The sequence below is a fragment of the Schistocerca nitens genome, chromosome 5 (assembly GCF_023898315.1).
Source record: "Schistocerca nitens isolate TAMUIC-IGC-003100 chromosome 5, iqSchNite1.1, whole genome shotgun sequence".
Classification (NCBI taxonomy): domain Eukaryota; kingdom Metazoa; phylum Arthropoda; class Insecta; order Orthoptera; family Acrididae; genus Schistocerca; species Schistocerca nitens.
This window is the reverse complement of record NC_064618.1, coordinates 23,517,095-23,538,881: the sequence shown is the minus strand read 5'-3', so window position 1 is coordinate 23,538,881 and position 21,787 is coordinate 23,517,095. Positions and strand designations below refer to the sequence as shown.

The 21,787-nt window shown below is 46.2% G+C and overlaps 1 protein-coding gene across 1 annotated transcript in view; it reads left to right on the top strand.

Moving 5' to 3' along the window:
* The first annotated feature begins 2,106 nt into the window (after window positions 1-2,106).
* LOC126259513 (uncharacterized) overlaps window positions 2,107-21,787 on the top strand; it is a 62,637-nt gene continuing 42,956 nt past the window's right edge. The window contains exon 1 of the mRNA XM_049956367.1: window positions 2,107-2,259. Coding sequence (XP_049812324.1) covers window positions 2,107-2,259 — 153 coding nt within the window. The remainder of the gene's footprint in view (window positions 2,260-21,787) is intronic.

Here is a 21,787-nt window from a genome sequence, read left to right as displayed (position 1 = left end):
AAGTAAGCAGCCTTGCGCTCAGCTAACGATGTAAATTAACTGTAATTTGTGCAATAATCGCCCCAATAATAATTTTGATTTCAAAGCAATTTTTTACAAAAAAAATCATTTGATTCCCTTGCATTTCCTTAAAGAAAAGTTTCAGTTAAATTAAAAAAAAATACTTGCAATGCATTTCCTCCAAGCCGCGGCCAACAATAAGAGCAGAACTTTGACATGCAGTTATACTGAGGTAAGAAATTAATTCTGATTTCGCACAGGGCCAAAGACTGATATTTCCGTCTATTTGCGTTTCCATTGTCACTGAGATTTTCATTATCATTGAATTAACTTTCATTTTGTGAGGAACTTATACTTGGGTCAGATAGGTAATTTTTATTTAATTGTCTTTGTCATTAAATTTCTCTGGGAGCTTACACTTAGCTCTAGGTCCATTCCCATTTGAGTAAGATTAGACTTTCATGTGTGCGGGGAGGTTACAATATCTCTGCCTGTCCCAGAGAAAACCGGGACTCTACCGACAGCCGTATCTTTTGATAGCACTGACTTAGAAGCTTAAATTTCGTACCTGACACAAATTTCAGCTTGATACCCGTACCCGACACTGAGATAAAGCTGGCTTGTCAGTCGGACGGACTGACAGACGCACTGGTGGACAACAACGTGATCATATGTGGCTTCCGTTTATAGCGTCGCTGTTGTTGACACGAGAGGAAATAATCGTGACGTCATAGTCACGAAGTCTACCGAATTGCACCGAAACGTGTCGAGCAGATCCAGGACGGAAAACGTCACAGCTAAGATGACAAGTTGCACTGACGGACTTGGATGAAACTCGGTCTACTGTTTGTGCTTGAATCCGCGGCAGTGCACCCTTCGGTTTTTCAAAGCGAACGCTGTTGCTCCACGGGCCAGACAGCAGCGCTTTGTGAAGCGAAAGATCTGCGGAATACCTGAGTGGAATCTCCTTTCATACTCTTTGGGTCTGTCATATGGTAGACACGTTTCAAAATATCTACCACTAATCGGGTCTTTGCGCCTGCGCACGGAACAAACCGTTGTATTAGTGGGGCAGGCTACACAAATAGTCAAAAAAAAAGGTTCAGATGGCTCTGAGCACTATGGGACTCAACATCTGAGGTCATCAGTCCCCTAGAACTTAGAACTACTTAAACCTAACTAACCTAAGGACGTCACACACATCCACGCCCGAGGCAGGATTCGAACCTGCGACCGTAGCAGTCGCGCGGATCCGGACTGAGGCGCCTAGAACCACTCGGCTACCGCGGACGGCCACAAATAGTCTCTCGCGTGTTTGACACTCCTGCGCATCGTACGCTTTCCAACTTTCCGCCTTCCCTTACGTGCTCTCTAATTTCTTGATATTCAACAGTTGCTTCCCTTTTCTCCAAGGGTGTCTTTAATTTTCCTACCTACGATATATATCTTTGCCATACATATGCGTGCTTCTAATCCTATTCCCGCTGTTCCTACTTTCCCATTTTTTAAGTTTCCAAAATTTTTAGATATTCATATTCCGTTTAGACTGCTTCATTTACTATAGCTCTTTTATATTTTCTTCTTTTATCATACTAACTCAACAAGTCTTGTTTTATCCAAGGATTTTTACTGGGACTTCTCAATTTACTTGTTTCGTCGTCTTCTGTCAAACTATTTCGTCTCTCAAAGCTAACCGTACTTCTTTCCGTCGTTTTTCTTATCCACGTTTCAGTCGATAGTTGCATAACGCTTCTTGGTAATTCTCAGCAACTTCTGGCTGTTCTCTCTTGGAGAAAACCAAGTTTTATGAAACTGCACGTTTCCATATTAATAATTCAGAATCTAGATTTTACTTGGCGTCGACCTCGTCCCTCCAGCCGATACGCTTCGACTGGTCACGTACCCAACTTATTTCTAGTACTGGATGCACACAATTAAACACATGAGTACTGCATACGTCATATGCCTATTAACTGTGTGAACTGAACTCCGTGTGTGTGTGTGTGTGTGTGTGTGTGTGTGTGTGTGTGTGTGTGAGTGTGTGTGTATATGTCCTGCGTAAACTAACAATTACTAAATTATGTGAACCATTCGTCCAGTGCGTTTATGGGTCAGAGGGAGGACAGCAGGGTGAGTGTGGCCTACACGGGGCGCGACGTGGACCCAAGCGACGGGCTGCCAGCACACCAGGCTGATGGACACAACTGCAGTTCGTACACCCTGGCTCCTTCACTGCACCACAACTTGCAGATCCTTGTCGTATTACACGTGGTATGCCAGAAGCAGTCAACTCGACTACAACGTCGCACTATCCGATTTCTTAACTTTTTCAATGGAGTGATGTTCGAGGAATTTTTGACGATTTATGAAAGAGCAGGTTAGTGCTGCTGCATCCGAGAACAGTTAACTAGAAGGTGGGAGGAGCAGCAGGCAAGGAATAGTGAAGGGTGGAACGAAGACTAGAATATGTGCAAAACGGTTCATATGCCACGTTGGGTGTAGTCGTTGCGTGGGACGAAAAGATCAGTATGTGACAAGAGAAGTCTGAGGACAGCAGGAACTGGCGACTTGAAAAACAAGAAATGTCGAATACTGTAACGGTTGTGACTGATGGAATTTTTTACGTTAAATATCTTTCTGTTCCTTACGCGTGCTAATCGTATAGAGGCTCGATATTTTCAGCACGCAACATCTTCAAAATCTATTTCATATAACTTAATCTGAATCTGCAGTGCTCTTCTTCCTGCAGCTCCTTACAGACCCGAGTTAATTTCTTCTGTGTAAGCTCGGCTACCTCGTCATCCATACGCCGCTAACCCGTCTGTTCATCCGGTAATGGAGTTGGATTAGATCCAACGCACAGCACTTAGTTTTTGGCTGTTGTGGTACGGTGCAGTGCTTTTTAATCCCTGACGTGTTGCCACCGAAACCTGTAATTCTGAATCGAAGTGTGCGTGACGTATAGTCGTTCTATCTCAATGCTGATTACGGGTTACTGTTTCCCCAGCTGCTAAGTCTTCCTGAGTGTTTTACAACGTTGGCCATTTCAGGCATCCAATACGCCAAGACTCGCTCTTATTCACGGACTCGTCCCTTAGTTGCCTGCTGTTCGTGACTTGCTGTACTGTCCGTCTACTCCCTTTAATTTCTAACTTTATCATTCAGAATGTATCCAATTCCACTTCTTTACAGGCTTCATTTCCTCCTACATAGTTTTTACGTGTCCATACCACACTAACACATTTCCTGTCACGTCTCTATAATACCTTCTGTCGTTTTTTGTGGTTCTTTATTTTGTGGCTGTATTTGCTACATACGCAAGCAGCGATTCTCTGCAATTTCTTCTCAGTACATTAGTATCCAGATTTCGTTATTTTTTACTCAACTCCCCTCATTTCTGTGGTACAGAGCGGAGTCCCTTCGCTTACAGTGTGATATATTCATTTCTTACTGCCTTTCGTGTTGATTTTCTCCACCATACTAAGTTCAGTTGTTGTACACTCTTCTGTCCCAAGTTCACTCGATGTTCTATATCCTCTTCGCAAACTGCAGCCTGTCAAAGATTTTTCTAATTTCGATGCCAATAATAGACTCTACTGAAAATCCCCTAAGAAAAGTGTCCTATATTCTGACAATATGTTCCCGATGCACCCTTTAACTGTGTCATCTTGCATAATTTTTCTTCGTAGATGACAAATTTCGTTCACTCCTTCGACTGTGTCTTCTCTACTTGTGCAATTTAACGATGTTATCCCTTTTTGCCACGGGGAGAATGAAACAAAGCATTGCTGTTGCGCTCTTTTATTGTTGATGTAAAATTTTATTTCGGAATTTGCGTACGCCGAGCAGTAATGCTGAGCTAGAAATCTTACTTTGTGGCGAATAGCCTTAATGACGGCTGCGTGACTTGTGACTTCCGCGAGAAACCGGAAGCGCCGGCAGCCATTGTATTCGCTTGACACTGAGGGCGCCGACCAGTCGCCCGTTGGCGCCTCGGCGGAGGGCAGCTCCACCCCCCCCCCCCCCCCAGGCACCCGGCCATTCAGCCACACGTTGCTGCCCACGGCGGGGGTTCACCCGTACGACGCTGGTTGCCCCGAGTCGAGGCACCCACGTGAATGTCCAGTGGCCTACGAGAAATAACAGCCTCCACTTCTCGGGCACCCGACATCCGGCATTGATCAAATATTCATTCCTTTTTACGACAATTTCCGCGCGCGTCAGTTCGTATTCCTCGTCCTTTGCCTCTGTGACAGAATTCCGATGTCATCGGTTGATCTTAAAGTTGTTCTTTCTACTCCTAAAGCTTCAATTCCCTTTTCAAATTTCTCCTTAATTTGCTTCATCACTTCCTCAGTACACGCTCTCTCACTTCCTTCTCAGTTATTGTCTTCCTCCGTGTTCGTCGACTCTTTATAACAAAAAGAATGTACTCGAGTCAACATGTCAAAAGTCGTTTCTATATCTGCAAATATTGTAGATGTGGGTTTGTTATTTCCCCATACCTTTTGCGATAAGTTACTGTAGTTCCTGCCTTTCTCCACAATCCGTAATGATCCTCCACCAGGTCTCAGTCTCCCAAATAATCCACTGTTCTGTAGATCGTGCGTATTAGTACCTACAGCCGTAGTCACTTAACATACGGTTCCATAATACTTGCATTCGTCGGCAGCTACCTTCTGCTTTACTGGAAATATCACTTTCTTATTGAATTCTGAGGGTATTCCGCCTGGAACTGTTTCTCACGACAGTTCTCCAGAGGAACTGAACGAATTGTGAGGGAGTCTTGTCTACTCCAGGTGCCTGAGACTTTGATTATGGTGTGGGATCGTTAAAACTACATTTGTACCGCTATAGTTCCAGAATGATTGGAAAATGTTGTGAGACGACAGTAGAGTAAGTTTTCTGTGTGCTATTGATGTATTCAGATGCACTACAGGACAGCACGACGACACATGCGAGAGCCGAGGGGCGCAGCACGGATCACGAAACCAGCCTCCCTCCTAACCCTCACCACCTACACACTTCTGTCTCTCTTCACACTGCCTGTCGACACACCCACGTTCCTCCTGACAGAGCCTGCCTGCATACTCGCGTCACTCCTCACAGTACTTACCTAAATCCTCCTGTCCCTCCCTACACTGCGTTACTACGCATCTGAGTCCCTCCTAACACTGCCCTTGTACGTACGCTGTCCCACTGCGTAGACATTCGTGTCCCTCCTCACACTGATTACCTACACAGTCATGTCCCTCTTCACAATGGTTGCCTACATACTCACGCCCCTCCGGAGAATGCTTACTTACATACTCGTGTTCTCCTAACACTTGCAACCTAAGTATTTCTCTCCCTCCTCACACTATCTATATACACTCCTGGAAATGGAAAAAAGAACACATTGACACCGGTGTGTCACACCCACCATACTTGCTCCGGACACTGCGAGAGGGCTGTACAAGCTATGATCAAACGTAGGATCCTACGCAGTGCCGTAGGGGACCGCACCGCCACTTCCCAGCAAATTAGGGACACTGTTGGTCCTGGGGTATCGGCGAGGAGCATTCGCAACCGTCTCCATGAAGCTGGGCTACGGTCCCGCACACCGTTAGGCCGTCTTCCGCTCACGCCCCAACATCGTGCAGCCCGCCTCCAGTGGTGTCGCGACAGGCGTGAATGGAGGGACGAATGGAGACGTGTCGTCTTCAGCGATGAGAGTCGCTTCTGCCTTGGTGCCAATGATGGTCGTATGCGTGTTTGGCGCCGTGCAGGTGAGCGCCACAATCAGGACTGCATACGACCGAGGCACACAGGGCCAACACCCGGCATCATGGTGTGGGGAGCGATCTCCTACACTGGCCGTACACCACTGGTGATCGTCGAGGGGACACTGAATAGTGCACGGTACATCCAAACCGTCATCGAACCCATCGTTCTACCATTCCTAGACCGGCAAGGGAACTTGCTGTTCCAACAGGACAATGCACGTCCGCATGTACCCCGTGCCACCCAACGTGCTCTAGAAGGTGTAAGTCAACTACCCTGGCCAGCAAGATCTCCGGATCTGTCCCCCATTGAGCATGTTTGGGACTGGATGAAGCGTCGTCTCACGCGGTCTGCACGTCCAGCACGAACGCTGGTCCAACTGAGGCGCCAGGTGGAAATGGCATGGCAAGCCGTTCCACAGGACTACATCCAGCATCTCTACGATCGTCTCCATGGGAGAATAGCAGCCTGCATTGCTGCGAAAGGTGGATATACACTGTACTAGTGCCGACATTGTTCATGCTATGTTGCCTGTGTCTATGTGCCTGTGGTTCTGTCAGTGTGATCATGTGATGTATCTGACCCCAGGAATGTGTCAATAAAGTTTCCCCTTCCTGGGACAATGAATTCACGGTGTTCTTATTTCAATTTCCAGGAGTGTATATTCGGGTCCCGCAAACACTGCGTACCTACACAATTGTGTCCTTCCTGACACACCCTATGCGTGTCCCTAATGACTCTCACTGTCCATATGCAAGAGACGATCTTTGGCGTACAAGCACGATAACATTCAGTAAACTGTGGGATTATTGCAATGTTTCCTCTAGAAACACCATTTCAAAATTACTTTCTCCTCGCAGTGTTGACGTGACCGAGAGCGAGACGTGCATGAACTTGAAATTCTTTTAAAAAGTAATTGCAAGTTGCCCCTTTTAATATTTGTAATACATCCTGTTTAATTTTTATCAAGGTACATAAAGAATGTGGTGTCACCGGCAGACACCACACTTGCTAGGTGGTAGCTTAAATCGGCCGCGGTCCATTAGTACATGTCGGACCCGCGTGTCGCCACTGTCAGGATCGCAGACCGAGCGCCACCACAAGGCAGGTCTCGAGAGACGTACTAGCACTCGCCCCAGTTGTACGGACGACATTGCTAGCGACTACACGTACGAAGCATTTCTCTCATTTGCCGAGAGACAGTTAGAATAGCCTTCAGCTAAGTCCATGGCTACGACCTAGCAAGGCGCCATTAACCATATCTGGAGAGAGTCTCACTTGTATTATCAAGAGAAATGTACCATAATTAATTAAAGTTAAGTATACGAGAAGCTCCGTTCTTTTCTTTGTAGCATTCATAAAGTATCCTGTTTCAGACTCAACGCAAGACGGCGTGAGTTGTCGCGTGCCCTTTCGGCTACTTCTCAGTGTGGCGTAGCTAGCTTGTTACGCCACAACAAAGAACAAGTCCAATTATAACGAATTACAGTAACACTCATAAAGAGTATACACTTAATTATACTCACCAAGATAAACTTCTGTATGATCCACCTAGTGTTTGCAGGTAGAACCACATTTGTTATTTAATTTCTAGTGACGTAATTACTGGTATGCTGAGAAGCTGTAATTCAAAAGTTGTAGTACCTCTGTGTGATCAGTATGAATGTAACAATTGTTATAGCCATTCATGTTTATTGTACTTCATGCTAACCATTTTTGAGGATTATACCCACACAATCATGTGGCTTTGTTACAAAAGAATGGCAGTGTTCGTGCGTATGGAACTGTCTTTCAGTGGTCACTCGCTGCTTCTCCGGTCCTACTGACGTCAAATACGCGTCCTATAAACGTCCGTAGGACGATAAATAGTTAGGAAAAGAAGACAATAGATGCTTTCGAAATGTGGTGCTACAGAAGAATGCTGAAGATTAGATGGGTAGATCACATAACTAATGAGGAGGTATTGAATAGGATTGGGGAGAAGAGGAGTTTGTGGCACAACTTGACAAGAAGAAGGGACCGGTTGGTAGGACATCAAGGGATCACCAATTTAGTACTGGAGGGCAGTGTGGAGGGTAAAAATCGTAGAGGGAGACCAAGAGATGAATAGACTAAGCAGATTCGGAAGGATGTAGGTTGCAGAAGGTACTGGGAGATGAAGAAGCTTGCACAGGATAGAGTAGCATGGAGAGCTGCATCAAACCAGTCTCAGGACTGAAGACAACAACAACAACACAACAAACGACCGAAAGCAAATACGGTGTATTGGGAGCCACCAAATGCAAAGGATGTACAAGTACATACAAGGTTTGCATCCTTTTTGATTGTAATAAATTCCCTTGACGATGATCTTTCGAAGCGCGTGGTGGGGAGAACAGTGAGTGTGACGGCATACAACAGTCTGTACTTTCAAGTAGATGTGAGGCGCTCACTCAGGGCAGACGGACGGACGATGCGCCGCTCCCAGTGTGTGTGTGTCCGGCCGCCAAACACACACTGCGACTGTGTGTTATTCGATAACAAATGTTTCTTCTTGTAAGAGCTTCATTTTTACTTTAAGATTATGGTTGTGAGTTTAGGTCCATCGGTAAGTTTGTTTAGCCTGTACGTCTAAGAGACTGCATTGCAAGTGAAAAGAAATTACGAAATGGGGGAACACGTGCTAATTGTGATGTTCAAAAGAGGGATTTTCTCTGCCTCGTGATGACTGCGTGTTGTGTGCTGTCCTTAGGTTAGTTAGGTTTAAGTAGTTCTAAGTTATAGGGGACTGATCACCATAGATGTTGACTCCTATAGTGCTCAGAGCCATTTGAACCATTTTTTATAACTGTACAAGTCTTAGTGATGCATGAAATATAACATAAAATATTTAGAGCCATGTATGGCAGCCATACATACCGTTAAAATATTCTGATGTAAATCATCGTCAAGTTAACCATGTGCGTGCTAATACTCAGATTCCGCCAGTATTTATACAAAAACCTAATGCCAGCAGAGGGCACTTTAGCCAGAATACATAGTAAACCAGTGTGGCAAATATAAAGATTAAAATGCGGTATCCATGGTCTTTAATTAAATGTTTCCCCTTAGCTAAACGAGCGTCTGTCATTAAAAACTTATATACTACATGTGAAATTAGACTAATACTTGAAATCCATAAAAAGTACAAGTAATATACAATACAGCCATTAGCCTGGTTAGGTAACATCCAACATTTATGAACGCCATTATAAAAAGTATAAAATAAAAAATAAAAATAAAAAAATCACAAAATCCTCTCTCCTAAGAGAACGGTTAACAGTCAACGAAATCATAATACAATTAATAAATTAGTGACCCTTAATTAAAAATAGAAAATTGGTAATCGATATTATATTAGAGTGCAGTAGTGATGGCGAATATGTCGTGGCTTCTGTGCGTGACTTCCTGTTTTCCTGTGGCTGAGCTCACGGAGGGCGGCCCAGTCTCCTCGTCGCCGGCGGCCGGCACACGCCAATCCGCTGGGGTGTACTCCAACTAGTAGGTCTCTGAATACATCAGCGTAAGCATTCAGGTTAAACTCGTTCTGTTCATTCACCAGTAATTCCGGTTGTTGTTTCTTGTACACATAAATCTCCATTTCTTCGAGCAGTGTCATTAACTGTCCCTTTGGCGCCCTATGCAACACTTTCGTATTACTATCTATACGTCCTACCGAATATCTTTCTCGGTCCAGATGTGTACCGAAAGCACTCTTATTTTGATTGTATATGTGCTCTCTAAAAAGAGTCTGGATATTTCTTCCTGTCTGACCGATGTAAAATTTATCACGGTCCTGGCAACTAATCTTATGAACACCAGATCCCATGTATTTATTGCTGTCGTTGCCAACTTTGTGCCGCAGCTTACAACCAACTGTACCTTTCGTTTGAAACCCAATTTTTATTTTCGTTTTTCCGAAGGCCTGAAAACGCATTGTATGACATAAACACAAACTTCTTGCCCTCTGGTTCTATTGGCTTCTTCCTGTCACATATTTTTTATTTTAGTTTATAATAAAGTTTCATTATGTCACGATCTTTATATTCATTTGCCTTGGCTACTTGTTTAATCACACATAATTCCACTATTTCGTCATCAGGGGTAAGCGGCAGTTTTAGCATCCTGTTCAACATAGCTCTGAAGTATGGCCATTTATGCTTACTGGGGTGACAGGACCTTGCATTTATAATAGTGTCAGTGGCCGCTGTCTTCCTAAATATGCTAATTTTATGTCTTCCATCTCTTTTAGTTAACCTAAGATCCAAAATACTTATGCTTCCTTCTTCTTCCAATTCTAATGAGTATTTGATTTTTTCGTGCATTTCACCCATCCTTTCTGCCATCTCGCGTATTTCACTTCCCTCTCCTTTGTACAGTATATAATATCGTCTAAATATCGTCTGTAACAGACAATTTTCTCGCAGACTTCAGGATTTTGTTCAAAAAACTTATTCTCTAGCTCATTTATAAATATCTCAGCTAAAGTACCAGACAAACTGCTGCCCATTGCGAGCCCGTCCTTCTGATAAAAAATCTTGTTGTTAAACTTAAAATAATTAAATGACAGTGCAAGTTCCAAAATTTCCAACAGTTTTATTATTTCACCCTGACTAATCTTCCTATGTTTTAGCAAGTTCCTCCTTATAATTTCCAACGTATCGTTTATTGGGCCAGTCTAGCTCCACCTGGGATGGGTACATCTTCAATCTCATTCGCAAATTCATAACTATTCCTGACACAATGTATTTTTCTAAGTATGGTTGAAATGGCTCTGAGCACTATGGGACTTAACTTCTGAGGTCATCAGTCTCCCCCCCCCCCCCCCCCCCCTAGAACTTATAAAGGCGCTGCAGTCTGGAACCGCAAGACCGCTACGGTCGCAGGTTCGAATCCTGCCTAGGGCATGGATGTTTGTGATGTCCTTAGGTTAGTTAGGTTTAACTAGTTCTAAGTTCTAGGGGACTAATGACCACAGCAGTTGAGTCCCATAGTGCTCAGAGCCATTTGAACCTAGAACTTAGAACTACTTAAACATATCTAACCTAAGGACATCACACACATTCACGCCCGAGGCAGGATTCGAACCTGCGACCGTAGCGCTCGCGCGGTTCCAGACTGTAGCGCCTAGAACCGCTCGACCACTCAGGCCGGCTTTTCTAAGTATATGCTGCTCTTAGTCTGTTGTTGCGTTCTATTTGTAAATGGGACACCACATATTATTAATAATCGGTCGAATCGGTTCCCCTTTCTTGTGCAACTTAATTTGTGAACGAAGCATAGGAATGGACGGGTTCATCTTTTTAATCTACGTTTCTCTTTTACATCCAGAAACAAAAATATATTGCTGTCAGTTACTTTCCTTATATCTGACTGGAATTTGTTCACAGGATTTCTCTTAATCTCAAACATGTTATTATCTGCAAGAAATTTTTCGGTTTTTTGAATGTAATCGACCTACTAGTTGGAGTACACCCCAGCGGATTAGCGTGTGCCGGCCGCCGGCGACGAGGAGACTGGGCCGTCCTCCGTGAGCTCAGCCACAGGAAAACAAGGAAGTGACGCACAGAAGCCACGACATATTCGCCATCACTACTGCACTCTAATATAATATCGATTACCAATTTTCTATTTTTAATTAAGGGTCACTAATTTATTAATTGTATTATGATTTCGTTGACTGTTAACCGTTCTCTTAGGAGAGAGGATTTTGTGATTTTTTTATTTTTATTTTTTATTTGTTGGATGTTACCTAACCAGGCTAATGGCTGTATTGTATATCACTTGTACTTTTTATGGATTTCAAGTATTAGTCTAATTTCACATGTAGTATATAAGTTTTTAATGACAGACGCTCGTTTAGCTAAGGGGAAAAATTTAACTAAAGACCATGGATACCGCATTTTAATCTTTATATTTGCCAGACTGGTTTACTATGTACTCTGGCTAAAGTGCCCTCTTCTGGCATTAGGTTTTTGTATAAATACTGGCGGAATCTGAGTATTAGCACGCACATGGTTAACTTGTGGCTGCCATACATGGCTATAAATACACTCCTGGAAATTGAAATAAGAACACCGTGAATTCATTGTCCCAGGAAGGGGAAACTTTATTGACACATTCCTGGGGTCAGATAGATCACATGATCACACTGACAGAACCACAGGCACATAGACACAGGCAACAGAGCATGCACAATGTCGGCACTAGTACAGTGTATATCCACCTTTCGCAGCAATGCAGGCTGCTATTCTCCCATGGAGACGATCGTAGAGATGCTGGATGTAGTCCTGTGGAACGGCTTGCCATGCCATTTCCACCTGGCGCCTCAGTTGGACCAGCGTTCGTGCTGGACGTGCAGACCGCGTGAGACGACGCTTCATCCAGTCCCAAACATGCTCAATGGGGGACAGATCCGGAGATCTTGCTGGCCAGGGTAGTTGACTTACACCTAGAGCACGTTGGGTGGCACGGGGTACATGCGGACGTGCATTGTCCTGTTGGAACAGCAAGTTCCCTTGCCGGTCTAGGAATGGTAGAACGATGGGTTCGATGACGGTTTGGATGTACCGTGCACTATTCAGTGTCCCCTCGACGATCACCAGTGGTGTACGGCCAGTGTAGGAGATCGCTCCCCACACCATGATGCCGGGTGTTGGCCCTGTGTGCCTCGGTCGTATGCAGTCCTGATTGTGGCGCTCACCTGCACGGCGCCAAACACGCATACGACCATCATTGGCACCAAGGCAGAAGCGACTCTCATCGCTGAAGACGACACGTCTCCATTCGTCCCTCCATTCACGCCTGTCGCGACACCACTGGAGGCGGGCTGCACGATGTTGGGGCGTGAGCGGAAGACGGCCTAACGGTGTGCGGGACCGTAGCCCAGCTTCATGGAGACGGTTGCGAATGCTCCTCGCCGATACCCCAGGACCAACAGTGTCCCTAATTTGCTGGGAAGTGGCGGTGCGGTCCCCTACGGCACTGCGTAGGATCCTACGGTCTTGGCGTGCATCCGTGCGTCGCTGCGGTCCGGTCCCAGGTCGACGGGCACGTGCACCTTCCGCCGACCACTGGCGACAACATCGATGTACTGTGGAGACCTCGCGCCCCACGTGTTGAGCAATTCGGCGGTACGTCCACCCGGCCTCCCGCATGCCCACTATACTCCCTCGCTCAAAGTCCGTCAACTGCACATACGGTTCACGTCCACGCTGTCGCGGCATGCTACCAGTGTTAAAGACTGCGATGGAGCTCCGTATGCCACGGCAAACTGGCTGACACTGACGGCGACGGTGCACAAATGTTGCGCAGCTAGCGCCATTCGACGGCCAACACCGCGGTTCCTGGTGTGTCCGCTGTGCCGTGCGTGTGATCATTGTTTGTACAGCCCTCTCGCAGTGTCCGGAGCAAGTGTGGTGGGTCTGACACACCGGTGTCAATGTGTTCTTTTTTCCATTTCCAGGAGTGTATTTTATGTTATATTTCATGCATCACTAAGACTTGTACAGTTATAAAAAATGGTTCAAATGGCTCTGAGCACTATGGGACTCAACGTCTCTGGTGATGAGTCCCCTATAACTTAGAACTACTTAAACCTAACTAACCTAGGGACATCACACAACACCCAGTCATCACGAGGCAGAGAAAATCCCTGGCCCCGCCGAGAATCGAACCCGGGAACCCGTGCGTGGGAAGCGAGAACGCTACCGCACGACCACGAGCTGCGGACTGTACAGTTATAATCTTAACTAACTGAACCTGGTCGGTTACAGAATATTTATATTTACAACATATCTGAAGATGGCGGTAAGCCGAAACCGGTCATAAAGTTTAAAGAAATCTATGTGATCAAGACGGACTTGTGAAAATAACAGCGCTAAAAAAAATGGTTCAAATGCCCCTGAGCACTATGGGACTTAACATCTGAGGTCATAAGTCCCCTAGAACTTAGAACTACTTAAACCTAACTAACCTAAGGACATCACACACATTCATTCCCGCGGCTGGATTCGAACTTGCGACCGTAGCGGTCGCGCGGTTCCGGACTGTAGCGCCTAGAACCGCTCTACCACTCCGGCCGACGTGCTAAAAAACTCAGCAGTGCTCGCACAGAGTGACGCCGACTTGTGAAACAGAGGCGTAAACCAGGTGACGGCCGCGTCAATACATAGAGTCGAGGGCGACGTTCTGCACACTAGTAGCAAAGGAATCGAGTTGGGACGATGCGCCACACTTCTTTAAACACGTCCCCGCTGCGTCCTCCACTTGGGAAACAAGACGACACTCGGAACACACTTTACAAGATTCTCAGGCAGATGAATGTGACAATTTTCCTGTTATCAATGTGACAGTAAAAATCAGGCGACGCTGAGGGAACTAGAAAAGAATATGAGGGTGTGACAGAAACAGATGAGTTTCAATATTCAGGCTGTAAACAGGACAAGACTCTCTAGCCTCCCTTCTTCCGATCGCCGATTTCCCAGCGACACGTAACGATCACCACTGCCTGCTGTCAGCGTCCAGCCCACATTAATTCCCAGGCACCCAACACAGCGCCGAACACTGTGGCCGAGCGGTTCTAGGCGCTTCAGTCAGGAACCACGCTGCTGCTACGGTCGCAGGTTCGAATGCTGTCTCCGGCATGGATGTGTGTGATGTCCTTAGGTTAGTTAGGTTTCAGTAGTTCTAAGTCTAGGGGACTTATGACCTCAGATTTTAAGTCCCATAGTGCATAGAGCCATTTGAACCATTTGAACCCAACACAACGGGAAAACGTTAGTACGGGTCGCTAACCAGTAACAGTCAAAGAAGTGATGAATTATCAGAATAACCCATCGTAAATCTCGATCTTATATCGAATGAAATTTATGCAAACGAAATGGTATGAATGTGTGAAAACAAAATATTGCCGCCTTACAAGATAAGGAAGGAAAAGGCGATGTCCCAAGTAAAGACAATGTAGAACGCATACTAGCAGTAGGAAGAAAAACTTTGCTGAAAAGAAAGTTAATATCTAAGTATTCCTAATTAATTCCGAAGTATTAGCAAATGTCTTTTGAAAGTGCTCACACTGATCAGCCAGAACATTGACAACCTACCTAATAGCCGGTATGTCCAGTTAGGCACGGATAACAGCGGCGGCGCCTCGTGGCATGTAAGCAGTGAGGACTTGGTAGGCTGCTGGAGGGAGTTGGCACATCTGCTCTCACAAGTCACCGAATTCCCGTCAGTTCCGCGGAGAGGGGATGAGCTCTCTGACGCCACGTTTAATCACATCCCAGACGTGCTCAGGTCTGGCAAGTTGAGGGGCCAGCACGTCATCTGAAACTAGCCACTGTGCTCGTCCAGCCACTTCTCGAACTACGTCCACGTGAATGTTGTCCAGAGGGTAATGGAGCCGCCGCCAGCACGTCTCCGGCCTGCAGTATAGGTCTGAAGGAACTGCTTCCCTGGAAGAGTACAGATTCGCACCATCCCTTCGGCATCATGAAGGCGGTATTGAGGTTCATTAGACCATGTAACGTGCTACCACTATGGTCACGCGCCCATTTCAGTCGTATTTACCGATGTCGTAATATTGATATTTTCACATGCATGCGTCGCTGACTGTGGAGGCCCATCGTTAAGAACGTTCGGTGGACTGTGTGATCAGACGCTTTTGTACTCTCCCCAGTATTACAGTCTGAGATTAGTTTAGCCACAGTTCGCCTCATGTCCTGTTTGTACCACTCTGCCCAGCCTACAACTGCCGACATCTCTAATAAGGGGTGCTGGCCAAACGCACGACGTCTGGACGTGGTATCATCTCTGTTACGCCACGTCTTGAAGATACTCACCCCACAAGTGAAGCGTCGAGCCTCCGGGCCATCACAATCTGCTCTCTGTGAAACTCACATAGATGGAGTCCCTTCCCCATTGTGCACACGGACAGCACGCTCACTGGTACTGGGTGGACGCCGCGTGTGTCTGACCAGCAGTCGTTCACCGCCAGCTGACGCTGCTGTCTCCTGGATGAGTTTTTATCTGTAGCGGGTCGGTGGTCCCAATGTTCTGGCAGATGAGTGTACTTGAAGTGTAGCCTCATGTGGAGACTAAACGTGGAAGAGACACGTACAGCTTTCGAAATGTGGCGCTATAGAAGAACTTAATGTCATCCATAGAAAATGATGTAATTCGGATGTCTGCAACTCTGTCAATAATCATTTAAATAGTAAGATAGCGAACTACTTTAGTATTTAAATCGTTACAGCTGGCGAGATTGCTCCAATAAGTAATGAAGAGATGCTGAACCGAATTGGGTAAAAAAGGAATTTATTGCACTACCTGACCAAAAGAAATGATTGTCTGATACGAAACGTTCTGTGGCATCAACTAATCATCAGTTTATACTTGTTTTGCAAATCAAACTGCCTTTTCCTGCTGCTATTTATTTTATTTAGTCCATACGCGTTCCGCCTTCTACTGTTTTAAGGCATCATCAGTGGGATATATAACGATACAGTTTTGTTAGTTACAGATTATCAAACAGTTCACTTCGCGATTTTTTGTAAAAAATGTAATTGTGTTGTCACAGCCAGACACCACACTTGCTAGGTGGTAGCCTTTAAATCGGCCGCGGTCCGTTAGTATACGTCGGACCCGCGTGTCGCCACTATCAGTGATTGCAGACCGAGCGCCGCCACACGGCAGGTCTAGAGAGACTTCCTAGCACTCGCCCCAGTTGTACAGCCGACTTTGCTAGCGATGGTTCACTGACTACAGACGCTCTCATTTGCAGAGACGACAGTTTACCATAGCCTTCAGCTACGTCATTTGGTACGACCTAGCAAGGTGCCATATTCAGTTACTATTCTGAACAGAGAATATTGTGAATCATGTACCGTCAAGAGCGACGTTCATCATTAATGGATTGCAGTTAAGTATCAAAGTAATTACGTCCGCTTTCTGAATTCTAATTCCTTGTCATGTTCCAGAACTCACGTCAGTATAGTCCTTCCCTCCTCACGCGAGCCTGCGTGAGCTAAAACGCGTGCATTTCGGCCTCCACTAGTAACACGGTGTTGGCTCTTCTGCCAACACTACAGTAATTACTTGCGAGGTGCCGGGGCTAGCAGTGTATTTAACACTAAATTCTTCTAGCATCTACATATGTAAATGATGCTCTTAGCCCCCCCCCCCCCTATTCTAACTCCGACTTTTGCTGTTGCACAAGGATAAAAAAAAAAAAAAAACACACGAACTGACGCTAATCAACCCTGCCAGTGGAGTAGAAGAGAGTTTGGCACCTGCAATAATTTAATTTGATAAATAAGTTAAATAAACGAAGGTTTCATTAACATAGTGAGAAAAGATGGGTTGCTCTACCGATTAACAGAATGAAAGTTCTGTCCAAAATAACAATATGATTTATTAAGACTAAACACAAAATAATAAAAGAAACACATGAAATGTTTATAATACATCAAATTGGCTCAAATTGGAGACTCATACAAACACTGTAAAGGTGAAGTTGTCCCTAAACTAGATCGTGAGGTTTAAGACGAAGTGGTATGTGGAGCCAATTCCTTGCCACTCAAATCTCAAGAGAGACACACAACTAACCCAACAGTAATTGCTGCTACTCAAGACAGAACAAAGTTAGAAAAAGACAAACAGGCGCGCTCTGCTGAGCTCTGATTATCACCTAGGAAAATCCCTATCTGCCGGTGCTGCGGACATACATTACCAAGCTGTCTTCTTGACTGGCAGAACACGGTCTGGCGTATCGGCGGCGATGGCTGGTTGCTTCGACGTCCTCGACCGAAAGGCGAGAGCCGACTACCTAGAGCACCCGTACAGGCCGAACACACAACATTCCCGCCCCCACGACAGTGGCCGTGGTTAAACTTTCCAATCAGAAACTCGAAAACCGACGGAAAACTCCACTCCATTGCCGGAGCACTACCATTCCACCAATGGAGATTCTTGGCGCCAATTTCTGCGCTGATTTTGCTACGTCACGGAGCTATGCCCTGAGCAAGCCAATCACAGTTACTATTTTGCAGAAAGCGCGGGAATTTTCCCGCCACAACTGCCTGGGTACACAAGTCATTCCCACGCCTCGCTGGTAGCCCGGCAGAAAGTGTTTTCGCTAAGATTCTGCGAAGTAACGGAACCTCTAGCCCAGCCGCTACTTCAAACCCCTCCGGGCGTGTCTTTTGACAATGTACGCGTCTGCAAAGCATTCACTCGACTTCCTCACACTCGTCGGCTTAACCCTCTCCACTTCAACAGAGCCCGCCTGTCACCGGACCACCCGGGTGACGAGAGACGCTGCGTGGGAAGTCCGCGTGTGAAGGAATAGCAACTTTGCACCGCATGCAATTAGAGAGGAGAATCGTAAGATAGAAATATGAGAGGGGGCTCATGCCACCTCTCATACTTACGATGTGCTGATCCGCGTTTTCTCACATCTCGTCTGGAGGTCGCACTACCACTTTTATCACCGTGCTATATTAACATCTAGATGTGAATATATACTACCACTTTTATGACTGTTCTATATTCACATCCAGATGTGAATACCTGTATATATTCACATCCCGATGTGAATATAGAACAGTGATAAAAGTATGTTCACATCTACATCTACATCTACATCTACATGCACATCCATACTCCGCAAGCCACCTGACGGTGTGTGGCGGAGGGTACCTTGAGTACCTCTATCGGTTCTCCCTTCTATTCCAGTCTGGTATTGTTCGTGGAAAGAAGGATTGTCGGTATGCTTCTGTGTGGGCTCTAATCTCTGATTTTATCCCCATGGTCTCTTCGCGAGAGGGAGCAACATACTGCTTGACTCTTCGGTGAAGGTATGTTCTCGAAACTTTAACAAAAGCCCGTACCGAGCTACTGAGCGTCTCTCCTGCAGAGTCTTCCACTGGAGTTTATCTATCGTCTCCGTAATGCTTTCGCGATTACTAAATGATCCTGTAACGAAGCGCGCTGCTCTCCGTTGGATCTTCTGTATCTCTTCTATCAACCCTATCTGGTACGGATCCCACACATCTACGTGTGAATATAGAACAGTGATAAAAGTGGTAGTGCGACCTCCAGACCAGATGTGAGGAAACGCGGATCAGCAAATCGTAAGTGATTACATTTTTACAAAAAATCGCGAAGTGAACTGTTTGATAATCTATAACTAACAAAACTGTAACGTTATATATCCCACTGAAGATGCCTTAGGAAAGGAGAAGGCGAAACGCGTATGGGATTAATAAAGTAACTAGCAGCAGGAGAAGGCAGTTTGATTTGCAAAACAAGTATTTATGTGCTTGCTGCGGAGGATGGCCACACAAGCAAACGTGTTAATCATCAGTTTGGTGATAGGGGCGACTGCGGGATGCCACAGTAAGCAGATTCATCTGGATGGGAGTGCCAACAGTTGTTCAGAGCTCAAGAGGCTTGCACAAGAAGGACTGCCGTAGAGAGCTGCTTCAGACCAGTCTTCGGCCTGAAGAACACAGCAACAGCACCACGCCCTCCAGATTCCTGCTGGGAACGAATAGTGTGAGCATCAGAGGACGACCAATGTTGGGGTGCTCGTCTAGGTGGCAGGTGCCCCCCGTCATTACGTCGTGTGGTGAGCTGGTGGGAGGCGGCTGTTGCGCCACGGCAGGAAAGCGCGCCGGGCTGCCCGCCGTGCCTCGGCTCAGCCACTCTTCCCCTCCCACGCCCCCCCCCCCCCCCTCTGGCCTTTGTCCACTCTTACAACGTTGCGCAAGCGCCGACGCCTCGCCGAGTACGCCTTCACGATATGCGGTAGGATGCCATCTCGGCCGGTTACGTCTGTCGGTACCGGAGCGTGGCGAAGCGAGAGCTTACTGTCAGTGAAACTGAATTTCTGTGCCGAGCATCTCGTCTCAGTTCCGGTTTTCCATGTGCTGGAGCCCCACAAGTAATCTCAATCCAGACACGATGTCAAACTGCTCCTGCGCCAGTGCGCCGACAAAACGTCGCCCAACCTCGTTTGTTTGCCTCACTACAACATGGCGGCGACTTGCAATCACTAGTATGCAAAAGAATACACTGCCTGTTCCTGCGTCCACGCTACCCTATCTCATTAGATATTCCTGTAGAAGAACAAAACAAACTGTTTGGCCGGCCGCCGTGACCGAACGGTTCTAGGCGCTTCAGTTCGGAACCGCGTGACTGCTACGGTCGCAGGATCGAATCCTGCCGTGGGCGTGGATGTGTGTGATGTCCTTAAGTTAGTTAGGTTTAAGTTGTTCTAAGTTCTAGGGGACTGATGACTTCAGATGTTAAGTCCCATAGCGCTCAGAGCCATTTGAACCAAACTGTTTGAAACCTAGTGCAAAAAACTCATCTGGACACCCACACACTTTTACGAAAATCAGTAAAATATAATGACATAATCCCAAAACCATACATATTATCGTGGAAATTTTTACCTGTTGTTCGATACAAAATAAAACGTTCGCACCGATGATACTCAACCTTCGTAGAAAAATCTGTCGGTGAAAATGAATAAAATTGTGTCTGATCCAGACAGATTATTTGTTCAAAACTTATTTATTCGAAAACAAATACGGATGGACAGAGAGCTTTAACCGCAATATAAGTATTCTACTTCATTACAGTTGCCTGTACATTCTGTTGTCGAGTATATCAATGCTATGATATGCAGCAGAAAGCAATAAATCACGTACTACATTACAGTTCATAAAACCACGTGTGGTAAACAATACAGACACCTTTTCTGTGAAGGTAACATTGTTTGCTCTGACATGTCACTGCCGGTCATGTAAATTACGAATTACACTGAGGTGAGGAAAGTCGTAGGGTGCGTCATAATGTCGCGTCGGATCTCCTTTAGTACGGGTACGGTGCGGCAACTCAACATGCCGTGGACTCAGAAAGTCGTTGGGAGTCCGCTGCAGAAATATTGAGCCACGGTGCCTCCATCGTCCTCCATAATTGCGGAAGTGTTGCCACAGCAGAACTATTGTGGACGAACCGATCTATCAGTTGTGTCCCATAAATGTTCGACAGGATTAGTGTCTCGCGATCTGGGTGGCCAAATCATTTGGTGGACTTGTCCAGAATGTTCTTCACAAGCAATCGCGAACAATTGTGGCCCGGTGACATGGTATATGGTCATCCACAGAAATTATATCGCTGTTTGAGAACATGAAGTCCACGAATGGCTGCAAATAGTCTCCAAGTAGCCGGACACAATCTTCCCAGTCGACGATCGGTTCAGGTGGTTCAGACGACGCAGTCCATTCCACGTAAAGGCAGCTCACACCATTACGCAGCCATCGTCAGCTTGCTCAGTGCGTTGTTGACTTCTCGGGTCGATGACTTCGTGGGATCGGTGCCACACTCGAAGCCTACCTTCAGCTCTTACCAACTGAAATTGGGACTCGCGTGAGCAGGCCACGGTTTTCCAGTAGTCCAGAGTCCAACCGATAAGGTCAGGCGCTGCAGGCGACGTCGCTCTGCCAGCAGAGGCAGCTGTGTCGGTCGCCTTGTGCCGCAGCCCGTTGACGCCACGCTTGCTGCGCTGTCCTGACGGATGGATGCGCTCGTCTCAGGTCCCACACTGATTTATGCAGTTACTTCACGCAGTACTGCTTGTCTCTTAGCACTGACAACTCTCCGCAAACGTGGGTCGCTAAGTGAAGGCCGTAGGCCACAAAGTTGTCTGTGGTGAGAAGTAATGCCTGCAATTTGGTATTCTCGGCGTACTCATGACGCTCGGAATGCCGAATTCCCAAACGATTTCCGAAGTGGATTGTCTCGTGCGTCTAGCTCCAACAACCATTCCACGTTCAAACCCTATTAATTCCGGACGTACGGTCGTAGTCACGTCGGACAGCTTTTCACGTGTATCAGCTGAGTATAAATGACTACTGCACAAATGCACTGCCCACCCCTTTATATCTTGTGTACGACTGCCGCCATCTGTATGTGTGCATAGTGCTATCCCATGACTTTT